The 13,092-nt window shown below is 30.5% G+C and overlaps 1 protein-coding gene across 1 annotated transcript; it reads left to right on the top strand.

The window, feature by feature from the left end:
• The first annotated feature begins 5,524 nt into the window (after window positions 1–5,524).
• Window positions 5,525–9,462, top strand: LOC116031947 (calcium-dependent protein kinase 24-like). The gene is made up of 5 exons (XM_031274322.1): window positions 5,525–6,339; window positions 7,170–7,293; window positions 7,461–7,604; window positions 7,696–8,132; window positions 8,924–9,462. The coding sequence occupies exons 1-5, from the start codon at window positions 5,818–5,820 to the stop codon at window positions 9,308–9,310; spliced, it is 1,614 nt and encodes a 537-aa protein (XP_031130182.1). The 5' UTR covers window positions 5,525–5,817; the 3' UTR covers window positions 9,311–9,462.
• The last annotated feature ends 3,630 nt before the right edge of the window (window positions 9,463–13,092 follow it).

Raw genomic sequence — 13,092 nt, 5'->3', positions numbered from 1 at the left:
AAACAATCATTCATATTCTTCTGTGTAATTACTATGGTAATCTCTCAATGTATATTTTTATACTTAAGGTATAAAAGTGTAATTGTATAATATTAATTTAATTATTTGATAATTATTATGGTAATTAATGAATAATTGCATAGATATTAGTATAATTGACTAATAATAATTATGCTAATTAAGTTAATAAATACACGAATGTTAGTATAGATTTAGCTAAACATGAGTTGTTGTATTTAGTTTTATAATAATTACAATTAAATTATTTCTCTTTTTAACGATATTTATTTTAGTAATAATATAATTACACATAGATTTTTTCAAGATAATTGCAGACAAACGAGTCATATATTGTTCAATTAATTGAGTGATACTTTTGCATTAATCTTAAAATCAGATAAATGTTACTTTCAAATATTAAAGTTGTTTATAATTTCATTTTTTATTTTATTGTCTAATTATATAATATAAAAAAAAATTTATTCGTGCATCGCACGTGTAAATTGAGATATGAGCGAATTTCAGATTTAGTGAGAGAGGGGAACGGTCGTGGTAGAGGTGGGTAAATTATGCTATGGACCACAGTCCACCTTGCAAGGTGGACTCGGGTCCATGTTCATAATTTTAGAACTCTATGTTTATCAATGTATTTTTTTTAAATGTTAATAAATAAATTAGCTTATCCAATGTATTTTTTTTTTGTTCCAAGCTATACAGTTTTCATCCGATCACCATATTATTTGCAAACATAATTATTTTACTCTAAGAAGTCTAACTATAACACGTTAAAAAAATTAACTAAATTAATTACACAAATAAAACCCTAAGGATAAATAAAGTATAACCTAAAGAGCCAAATTTTGACATGTTTAGGTAGAATTATAACTCTTAACATATTATACAGTTCAACTATTACGCAAAAACACACAACAAATAAAACATGTCCACAAACCAAACATTCATGAAATAAGGTTAATCTATACACTTAAAAAAACAGAGTTAATCTATACATGCTTGCTTTGAAATATCTTATAATTCATGAAGTACTAAGGTTCTGGATATTTTACTCCAGTAATTCTGAAATAAAGCACTACAAAGTTGTAATTCTAGATAATTTACTTCATTAGTGATGTAAATTAAAATAAGTATAAAAATTTACAATAACAATATATAATATACTATCAATGTCATCTACAAAAATGTTTTCAATAATGTGTAATTCAAAACAGTTACATTGATATACTATTATGTTTTCTTTTTATACAAAAATAACAAAATTGCTATATATTAACACAAAAAATATATCATCCGTATAAATAATTTCTATAACTGAGTTGCTGGAAAACGAGATAATTAGCCCAATTAATACAAATCATAAACATTGATATATAAAATGTCTACAGTTTCAGCACCGGATGCATATATATACACATTGGCTATTAATTAGGTAATTATTTGCTCAAATTCAAACAACGATAACATCAAAAAACATAATCGATCGAACTCAATTCTTCAATTGCACTATATAATATTTGATATTATAATTTTCATAATTGTATATCGGTCTAAATATTCTAAACATATTATAGCAAATCCATTCCGTGCAACGCACGGGCGAAAATACCAGTGAAAAATAATAATGAGATATTTTTTTGCTCCCAACCTATATATATTTGATTCATGGAATAGGCGTTGAATCTAATAACTTAACATTCTAAAAAATAAGTATATTTTATTGTTCTATAAGTCATTTTATTCTTGGCAATAGTATTATCGAGAGTTAGCTTGCTACTTCCCTTACAAGGAAATAACTATTTGGAAGGGACTTTGGTATTAGACTATTCATTAGCTAGTTTTCAGGAACAACATATTTTTGTTAATAAATTATTTGCTCTTACTTATTTTTGTTATATATTATAAATAGGGAAAATGATGTTTTTGGCCCCTCAATTGTTTTACTTTTAGAAATTTAGCCCCTGTCAATTGATTTGAGCAAATCTAATCCTTTAATTCTTTATAATGCACTACATTTGGTCCCTCATGCATGTTATATAATTAGAATTATTTTTAATAATTTAATTTTCATGAGGTTATAATTATCCAATCCTTTCAACCATTTAACTTTCTCCTCCTTCTTCTTTATTGTAGGCCATGAAGGTAACTCACTAATCAAAGAAATACATATTTAATTCGTATACTGTATACAACAAAGAAAAAGAAGCTTAGAGAGGGAAACAACAAGAAACGATGTCTTACGATGATGTGGAGATCGAGGATATGGAGTGGAAGGAAGAGCTTCAGGAGTATACATACCCTTGTCCGTGCGGAGACCTCTTCCAAATCACCATGGAAGAGTTGAAGCAAGGTGAAGAGATCGCTCGGTGCCCAAGTTGTTCTCTTTACATCTCCGTCATCTACAACATGAAAGATTTTGTAGGAGATAAGTCCAAGAAATCCCTCGATGCCCCTAAGCAGCAAGCCGTCACTGTTAATTGACATGCCACTTAGGTCACAAAATTTTGGTTATTTTCTTTGAATTTTACACCGTATATGTTTGTCTTCAATAGTTACATGCTGAAACACCAGAAATTTTCAATGTATTTTTGGATGAGTTTTGAATTGGTGATTTTGCCCAAATTTTCATAGTAATTGGTTGTTATTTTCAGTAAAAAAAAATACATATTTAATCACTACAAAAGAAATTGGAGGGGCAAGGTTGAAGCATATTCTACCTTGTGAAGGGGTTGGGAAATTCTTGAGGTATATTGCTTCGAAGGTTCAATTTTCATATAGGCTTTAATTTATAGCTTCAAAGCACATGCCGATAATGAAGAAACAACAGCAGACATTTTCTCTTTGAGAGTGTCATTGTGTGTACTATGTGAGGACTAGCCCACATTTGTGCCAAGGCACTAAGGTAATGCCCATCAGTATTTTCATTTTTGGTCCTACTGTTATTGGGGCATTGCCAATTTTAGTCTACTTCATTAATTTTTGCCACATTGTGGCCAATCTTATTTAGTCCTTGCCACTTTTAGTCCACCGTTAAAATTTTTGTCAAATTGCCGTCCAAAATAGGGGTATTTTTGGTCTTTTCATGTTTTGGTCATCTCCTTGACCCTTTGCAGTGGTTTTCCTTACACATTTTCATCCATTGAAGAGGTCCGACGAAGGCTATGTGAGGAAAACCACTACTCTGTAAGGAAAACCACTACAAAGGGTAAATGAGATTATCAAAGCATGAAAATATCAAAATACCCCTGTTTTGGGTGGTTATTTAACAAAAAATTTAACGGTGTACTAAAAGTGGCAAGGACTAAATAAGACTGGCCGCATTGTGGCAAAAATTAATGAAGTGGACTAAAATTGGCAATGCTCCAATAACAGTATAACCAAAAATGGAAATGACTCTAATTAGAAGCAAATATCAGCACATGAAAAATATTACTCCACAAAGAAGAAGGAGAAGAAAGTTAGGAAGAAGGAGAAGAAAGTTAAATGGTTGAAAGGATTGGACAGTTATAACCTCAAGAAAAATAAATTATTAAAAACAATTATAATTATATAATATGAGGGACCAAATATGGTACATTATGAACAATTAAAGGATTAGATTTGTTCAAATCAATTGACATGTGCTAAATTTCTAAAAGTAAAACAATTGAGGGGCCAAAAGCGCCATTTTCCCCTTATAAATGTATACATTAATTGTGTGTATCATTTAGTATTTAGGGTATTTATTTCGTTTCGATCCTTATTTTATTTCTTTTCTTCAAACAAACCAAGTATTAAAAGGAAAATCAAAATGGTCAAATATGCCCTCCAACTTTACACAAGAACGTAATTATACCATTGAACTTTTGAAAGTTGTAATTAAGTCATGAACATATTATTTTTGTGCATTGAGATCCCAAAACAGGTTAATGACCTATAATAACAAGCCACTAGGATTTTGACGGGACCCCAACAACACTCTTGCGACTAGCGACGGTCGCGAGCTGCCTTTGAAGAAGGCGACCTAGATGGTCACCTTTTGCAGGAGAAGGTGACCACTAGGTGGATGGCCTTCTATTGGAGTAGGCAACCAATAGTCTCCTTCTCTATTGAGGAGGCGACCCAATCCGGTCGAGCAGTGGTCAACTTTTTTAGACAGTAAACGGTAGCCGACTATGCTCAATGACAGCCAACGAAGACTTGCAAACCAGTAATTAACTAATTTATACTTATTTTACTAATTTAAACAAGTTAGAGTGTTTAATTGCAACTTTCAAAAGTTCAGGGGCCCAATTTTATTCTCGTTTAAAGCTTGAGGACCTATTTGACTATTTTTCCAATATTAAAATACAATTCCTATATAATCCCTATCCTTTTTAGTTCTCATCTATTCCTTATTTTCCTAAAAATGTATTCTACGAACAAAACATGCTATAAAGGTGTTAAAAGCAAAAAAGTTAGGGATCAAAAAGTAATAGTCCAAAGAAGAATGTACCAAGGAAGAAATAGGGCTGTTAACGAACCGAACATAAACGAACTGAGGCTGTTCGTGTTCGTTTGTTAAGGATTTTGGAGTGTTCGTGTTCGTTTGTTAAGGTTTTTGAAAATCCTGTTCGTGTTCGTTTGTTAAGCGTTTGTTAGTGTTCATTAACGTTCGTGAACACGTTCACGAACGTGCTCGTTAACGTTAACGAACACGTTCGTGAACGTTAACGAACACGTTCGCGAACTTGTTCGTTAACATTAGCATACACGTTCACAAACACGTTCGTGAACACTTAATAACCAAACACTTGTACATGTTCATGAACACAATTTGTTCGTGAACAAGAAATAATTTACGTTCACGAACAATAATCAAACAAACAACGTAACACAACTACAAAACTAATACAAATAATTGAATAAATTCACTCATAGCATCTAATATCAAAATAAAAATCTAAGTCCACATATAATTTGTCTGTTCACATTACATGCCAAAACATAAAAACATAAATCATAAGATATTTAAATTCTACATCCGTCGTCCCAAAAGCTTAATATACAATATATAATTATTATTTATTAATTCTGAACACTACTAAACGGACACAAACGAGCTTGTTCATGAACACTACTAAACGAACACAAACGAGCTTGCTCGCGAACACTTAGCAAACGAGCTTACCACTGTTCATACTCTGTTCATTTATTAATCGAGCTCAAAATTTTGTTCGTTTATGTTCGTTTACCTTAACAAACGAACATAAACGAACGCTTACCGAGCTCGAACACGAGTAGTTTGTCGAAAGCTCTATTCGCTAACAGCCCTAGGAAGAAACATATGATAGTTAGCATATCCGATCCAATCATATATATATGAACCCCCCATTCCCCCATAAAAATGTGTGAAGAAAGCTTTTGGTGTAGTTTGTTGATCGATCATTTTCCCCCATATAACCAGACTAGAGGTTAGCATAAAGAGATAAAAGGGCGTTTAAAGGGCGAAGAGAAAAAGGAGGGGACATACAACAAAAGTTTGTAGCTGCTGTTGTTATATGTCCCCTCTTTTCACCAAACACTCCCTTCAATTCCATTCCGATCCGAAACTACACTAGGAGTTATTCCTGTATCATATCTTTGATTCCTTCCTTAGCTTGAATGTGATTTAATGTTTTCTTGGTTCTTTGGGATGCTTTAACCTCAGATGGAATAGGTACCAAAAGAGCCAGAATCTAGCAAAAGAGGAAGGAATTGAAGGTTGATATATCTATATCGGAGATCGAATTGAAGAAAATTGAATAATAATAATAATAATCTGATCGATCGATCGAATTGAAGATGGGAGCTTGCGTGTCGCTGCATTCGGCGCTCACATCGAGAAGACCTAAGCACCGGCGGCCCATCGATCCGGAAAGCGCGAAAGGCGGGAACCGGACGAGGGCGCCGAGATCGCAGAAGATTTCTCGGCAGATCAGAGTCCTGAGCGACAATGTGACGGGAGATGACATTTGGAAGAAGTACGAATTTGGGAAGGAGCTCGGGAGGGGGGAGTTCGGCGTGACGTATCTGTGCACGGACAAGGAAACGGGGGAGATCGTGGCGTGTAAGAAGATATCGAAGAGCAAGCTGAGGACGGAGATCGACGTGGAGGATGTGAGGAGGGAGGTGGAGATCATGCGCCATTTGCCTAAACACCCCAATATTGTTAGCTACAAGGATGTGTTTGAAGACAAGGAGGCTGTGTATCTTTTGATGGAGCTCTGCGAGGGCGGCGAGCTCTTCGATAGGATCGTCGCCAAAGGCCATTACACCGAACGAGCTGCCGCTCTTGTCACCAAGACCATTCTTGAGGTTATCCAGGTACGTACGTACGTTCAATTCCTTCGCACCATACTATACATTTCCATTCCAATCAAAATTATATTCTTTCTCCCAAAAATGTTGAGGAGGTGTTTGATAAATAGCTATTAGTTGATAGCTCTTTGTGGGTTTGAGTAGCCTATAACATTAGCAGTTTGTAGAAACAAAGATATTGGTAAATTAACTGTTAGCTAGATTACATACAAAATGATTTTTTTAAGGGTATAATTTTTTTTTTTTAATTTTAGATTTTTGAAACAATAAGTCTTACAAAAAGTTGATTAACCAAACACTCATTGAATCTCCAATCCTAAGGGTCGCGTACGTCCAACAAAGCATTTGAGAGGACGTAAATTGTAACCCAATGACTCAGCAAAAATGGTCAAATACTAGTGCCTATAGTTCAAGGAATTTGCCCACTTCAAACAAAATTCCACATTAATTGCTCACGAGTTTCAAACCTTCACTTCTTCCCCCAAATACTGTCTACTGAACCAATTAGCTGAACACGTGACAATCAAAATTATATTCCATCCGAGGGTATTTACAGTCAAGATGACTAACAATACAAACTTGTAATCACAAGTTCATACGTTTGAAATCCAACCCTTATTTTGAACCGATCAGCTATGGGCAACCCGGACTGGTTTACCTCCTTGTAGTCCTATGCCTACTAGGGTCACAAGTGAAATTTGCCCAGTGCACACTTTCCGATAGTGACTATGAGTTTGTTTAGTCACCCAAAAAAATTATATTTCCATCTCTCAAATTCAAATTGAAGGATGTCAACTGATGATCTTTTTTGTTTTTCATTGTTTGCTTCAATTAAGATGTGCCATAAACATGGAGTGATTCACAGAGACCTTAAACCGGAGAACTTTTTATATGCAAATGGTAATGAAAATGCGCCCTTGAAAGCAATAGATTTCGGCCTCTCCATCTTCTTCAAACCCGGTGAGTGAGCAGTTCAATGAGCTCAGCTTCATTCTACTAAAATTAAAATTATATTATTGTTATTATACATTATATTGTTCATATTGAACAATATAATGATCGAGTTTAATTTGATATGATAACAATACTATTCATCACAAATTACATGTATATGCAATCATGTTTAGGCCAACGCTTCAAAGAAATTGTTGGGAGCCCATACTACATGGCTCCAGAAGTTCTTCGTCGTGATTATGGGCATGAAGTTGATGTATGGAGTGCTGGTGTTATTCTTTATATCTTGCTATGCGGTGTTCCCCCTTTTTGGGCAGGTATATATATAAATTGCTTTCTTTACAAACAATCAAATTTATTACATTTTTTTTCCAAAAAATTGAAGTTTGGGATTATATATATATGCAGAAACTGAAGAAGGAATAGCGCATGCAATAGTGCGAGGAGAAATAGATTTCAAGAGGGATCCTTGGCCAAAAGTATCAGAAGATGCAAAGGATCTTGTGAAAGGAATGCTTGATTCAAATCCTTATAGTCGAATGACTATTAAAGAAGTTCTTGCACATAAATGGATTCAGAATGCTGAGAACGTACCAAATGTTCCTTTGGGAGAAGGTGTTACCACAAGGATTAAGCAGTTCACTTTGATGAATAAATTCAAGAAAAGGGTTCTCATGGTGGTAGCAGAAAATTTGTCACAAGATCAAGTGGAAAGCATCAAAGAAATGTTTCACATGATGGACACAGACAAGAATGGGAACTTGTCCTTCGAAGAACTCAAAGATGGGTTGAGTATGATGGAGCAACATGTTGCAGATCATGACGTGGAGCTGTTAATGGATGCCGTAAGTGTTATATAGATTACACTCTATCAGCTAATATTTAATTTACCAAACATTTTTCTACAACCACCTAACCTAATAAGCTAACAAACTATTAGCCAGTCAATCAACTATCAGTAAGTAAGCGATAACCTTAGTCAAGATTTCAAGAGATCCACGCTTGTAATCACAAGGTCATGAGTTCCTTGCCCCCTTAGTTTGAGCCAGTCAGTTACGGGTAATCTAGGTTGATTTACTTTCTTGTAGTCATTTGCCGGCTAAGTTCACAAGACGGAGTTTGCTCACACACACAAAAGAGTTATAGGGTTTCCCTCATCATCCAAAAAAAATTAGCTTAACATACAGTTATTTGTCAAACACCCCTTGTCATCATCTGATAGGGATTATTCCCTAGGTGATAGTGATTATTCTTCAGGTATACCTCCCTATACATGCATCTGCTCGGTATTGTGTAAAGGTCCAGTGTCCTTAAGAAATATTTTACTCCTGAAAGATCCGAGGGCCTGTACCTATATAAGGGCCCAAACCCTTCAACACAAAGGGGAGTCGTCATTCCATACACACAATCAATAACACAATTCCTCTTCTCCTTTTATCATTCATTCGAAGGCTAATCAAGAGCCAATTCTCCTTCTAGCCTATACTTTCATTCATAAGTCTATTTTTCATATATTTTCCTATTATTTCATACGATAGTTGATCGATTCGCATACATGCCGGTCAATCAATTAACACTATCATCATCCATCCTATCGTTGATCATTTAATTAATTTGTTGGTCGCGTTATATATAGGCGGATGTAGATGGGAATGGAATGCTGAACTGCGAAGAGTTCATTACATTAGCAGTACACTTAACGAAGTTAAGCAACGACGATAATCTCCACAAGGCGTTCCTCATCTTTGACAAGGACAATAGCGGATACATTGAACTTGAAGAGCTGAGAGATTTTCTGTTCGACATGGATGATGATAATGCCCCCAAAAACGACCAAGTGGTGCAAGAGATTATATTCGATGCGGATTTGGACAAGGATGGAAGAATAAGCTTTCCAGAGTTCAAAGCAATGATGACGACCGGCACGGACTGGAAGATGGCTTCGCGGAAATACTCTAAAGTCATGTTGAACGCACTTAGCGTCAGGCTTTTCAAAGACAAGTCCATACAAATCAAAAAGTAATTAGTATTGCTTCATGCATGCCTCGTGCTTCACGTACTATACATATGCGTGCACTGCTGGAATATAATTTAACTAGCGTTTTACTCGTGCTATGCACGAATTTTTTTTTTGTTATTATGAATTTAAATAAAAAATTTATAAAATAAAAAATATATTAAAATGTAGAATATAATAATATAGTTAAATTTTCATATATTTGGTCAAGTATCTATTATCATAACATACAAAATTAAAATTAAAATTAAAATTTTGTATGACTAATATAATCGCTAATCATGTATATATATTTAGATAAATTTATAGAGAAAAATTTACATAATTAAATTGAATTATTCTTAATCTTATTTAATATATATTATAATTCTAACAATATGAATAATAATTTTGTATATGTGATTTTTAAACTCTAATGAGAGGCATTTTCTTATATGATTGTGTAATACTATATACAAATAATATTTATTAATATGTATGTATGTATGCAAATTTTATAATATAATTTTTGTAATTATAATCTATATTGATATTGATATATTATAATTAAAATAATTAAATTTTGAAATTAAAAAAGTACATCTTAATTTTGTATGATTAATATAGAGCATAAGTATATGTATGTATGCATTTTTAAAAATATAAATATGTATGAACACATATTTTTTAATTTATAATTTTATTTTAATTATATTTATATTTTATTAATTATAATTAAGAAAATTACATTTACAAATTAAAAGAATTTAATTTTTAAATTTATATGGATTAATGTAGTCCCTAACTATATTACATATTTAGAAAATTTTTTAAATACTTTTTATTTTTTAATTAAGAATATGTGTTTGGACATATTTTAAAATAAATTTTTTAATAAATAACCATTGTAGTAATTAACGTGTATAATTATGTCAGTAATCACAATTCTATATAAAAAAATGTTTATATATTTTTATATTGTACAAAGTAATATTATAATATAATATATGTCTACATAAATGGATAAAAAGAGAAATTGATAATTTTTTTATTATATAGATATTGATAAATATTACTCCGTATATAATTTTTTTTCCTTGCATGAAAAAACATTCTTATTTTAAAATTTTATATTGATATCTGAATTTTGTTTCAGAATCTACTTTGGTGATATTTTAAACTTTGAGTAACACTTGTAAGACCGTCTCACGGGTCGAATATTTGATTAATGAGTCGGATCTTTGACCTCGTAAATTAAGGATTCGACCGACTCATTAATCAAATATTCGACCCGCCTCACGGATTTAGACCCATGAGACGGTCTCACAAAAGTTTTTACAACTTTTGTTTGTTATCATAAATAGTAAATAAATGTCTGAAAACCATTTAGTTTTGTTTCTAAATATAGGACAATCAAAACCTCTCTAGATCATCATTTAAATAATAGGCCCATAATAAACTTTGTGGTTCAATATTTGTAGATTTATGATATGTTTTTAACTAATTTATTGAAAGTTTATTTATTTTAGTTCTATTATATCTTATTCTTCTTCATTTTAAATTGATAGATCCCGAGATGATACATCATTCTTAAATATGTAAATTTCAATTAATTTAATAACATTATATTTAAATGTGAGACAATTACCCAATAACATTATATTTCTTTTCAAACTCCGCAAATGTTAGTTAGTTCAATTAGTTCATTTTTGTGTTAGTTTTTCTTCAGTTATGTTATTAACGTAAGTTAATTTGTTTTGGGATCATAATATTTAAATAATAACTATTATTTTAGATTTGTAAATTTTTATAATTTATGGTATTTTATAAAATTTGTTTACATTTGTAATACAAAACTTTTAATTAATGAAATAATACTTATATTTGTCATTAGTAGAATTCTAAAATCATAGTAATGATATATTTTACCTTTTACATTTTTAAACTTTGAAAACCAACATCATTTATGTAGAGAGAAAATTATATATAGTAGTAATAACATCGTAGTTATTTTTAAAACTTAGATCAAGTAAACAAATTGATATGCAACAATTTTTTTTTATTGAAATTTTGACATGCAACAATGATTCAATATGTATATATGTATTATAGTTATTATTTTCTCTTTTTAGCAATATATATATATATATATATATATATATATATATATATATATATATATATATATATGTAGACACACAAACACACACACACATACACATACGAATCAAATTATTATTAATTTTAACCATTTTTAATTAAAATTAGAAAAATAAAACAAATGAAATTAAAAATATCTATAATAACAAATAATAAATTGAATAGAAGATTTCAATTTTATCTTATTAGAATAAATTAAATTGACATCTATTTTGATTTTGATTTTTTTAATATTAGTAGAATATATATTTTTCTTTTTTTTAATAAATTATATTACCATTAAATTACTATATTATTATTTAATGACTTTAAAAAATATAGAGATGTATATATATAGCAATATAATGATGGAAAATAGAATTAGAAATAACAATGAGATTGCATTTGATTTATTTTTATTTTATTTTGCACCAAAGTTTACGTTTATGCACATGAAAAGTTTGAAAAATAATTATTTCAATTGTCATGCTTAATTTAACATGAACCAAATGATATATAACTACATTTGAACCAAATGAAATTATTTTAATTTTATTATTTTTTTGAATTGAAATTCAAAAAGAAATAAAAAAAATTAAAAACATCTATAATATTAAAATATTAAATTAAATAAATCATTTCAAAATTAATTGAATTTAATTAGGTAAGTCCATGTTAATTTTAATTATATATTGCAATAGTATGGTAAAAAATCAATCTACAACATTTTGAGAATAAAACAATATTATATTGAAAATGAATATAATATAGTGATTTAATATAATTGTATGTTAATTTAATACATTAAAATAAAATATCAATATAGGTGTTATTTGAAAGTTTTTAATTAGAACTTTTTAATGATATATTTTATATATATTAATTTTATTTGTATATAAAAAAAACTGAACTTAAGTTGAAAAAGAATATATACTGAGTATTAGTTTAGTGTACCTTAAAAATAGACCATGATTCATGGTATAATAAATATTTTAGGTAATCGTTATTATAAATTAAATTAACATATATAGTATTTTTGTTATTATTTAATTAGGTAAAAAATGATTGTAATTTCAAATTTCAAAACATAAGTATTTTATTAGGATGGACAAGAAAGCAACACTTCTGTTTATATATATATATAGATTAGGAACACAACTGCTATATACATACGTACAGATCAGAGATATATATGATGAATGTGAATTAAGAGCAAAGTAGGGGTGGGTACTTCGGGATTCGGTTCGATTTTTTTCGGTTTCGGTTTCGGTATCGGTATTTCGGTATTACAAAAAATGATACCATTCGGTTTTACAATAAAGTTTGGTTCGGTTTCGGTTCGGTATGAAACGGTTCAGTATTATTTCGGTTCGGTTTAGGATGTTCAATTTTCAACATTTACTAATTTTCCAAACAACACACTGCCAAACAATACATATTCGCATAATCTAAAGTCAAAAATATAAGTATTACATACAAATAAAACAATTCAAATACAAAATTAACATAGCAATCCAAATTGTAAAGTAATATCTTGTTCATCCATCATCCCTCATCATCGATCAATATTAATTATTATTATTTATTATATATATTTAAAAAATCGAACGGTTTTCGGTACGGTTTTAAAAAACTGAACCCATAGTACACATTTTTAGATCAGAGATATA

The sequence above is a fragment of the Ipomoea triloba genome, chromosome 10 (genome assembly GCF_003576645.1).
Source record: "Ipomoea triloba cultivar NCNSP0323 chromosome 10, ASM357664v1".
NCBI lineage: Eukaryota > Viridiplantae > Streptophyta > Magnoliopsida > Solanales > Convolvulaceae > Ipomoea > Ipomoea triloba.
Note: the sequence above shows the minus strand (reverse complement) of the source record. Positions and strands in the feature narration are given on the sequence as shown.

Coding starts and splice junctions, on each gene's coding strand:
- LOC116031947 (XM_031274322.1), top strand. CDS start 5,818: ATGGGAGCTTGCGTGTCGCTGCATTCGGCGCTCACATCGAGAAGACCT. Junction 6,340..7,169: donor CCATTCTTGAGGTTATCCAG/GTACGTACGTAC, acceptor GCTTCAATTAAG/ATGTGCCATAAACATGGAGT. Junction 8,133..8,923: donor TGGAGCTGTTAATGGATGCC/GTAAGTGTTATA, acceptor CGTTATATATAG/GCGGATGTAGATGGGAATGG.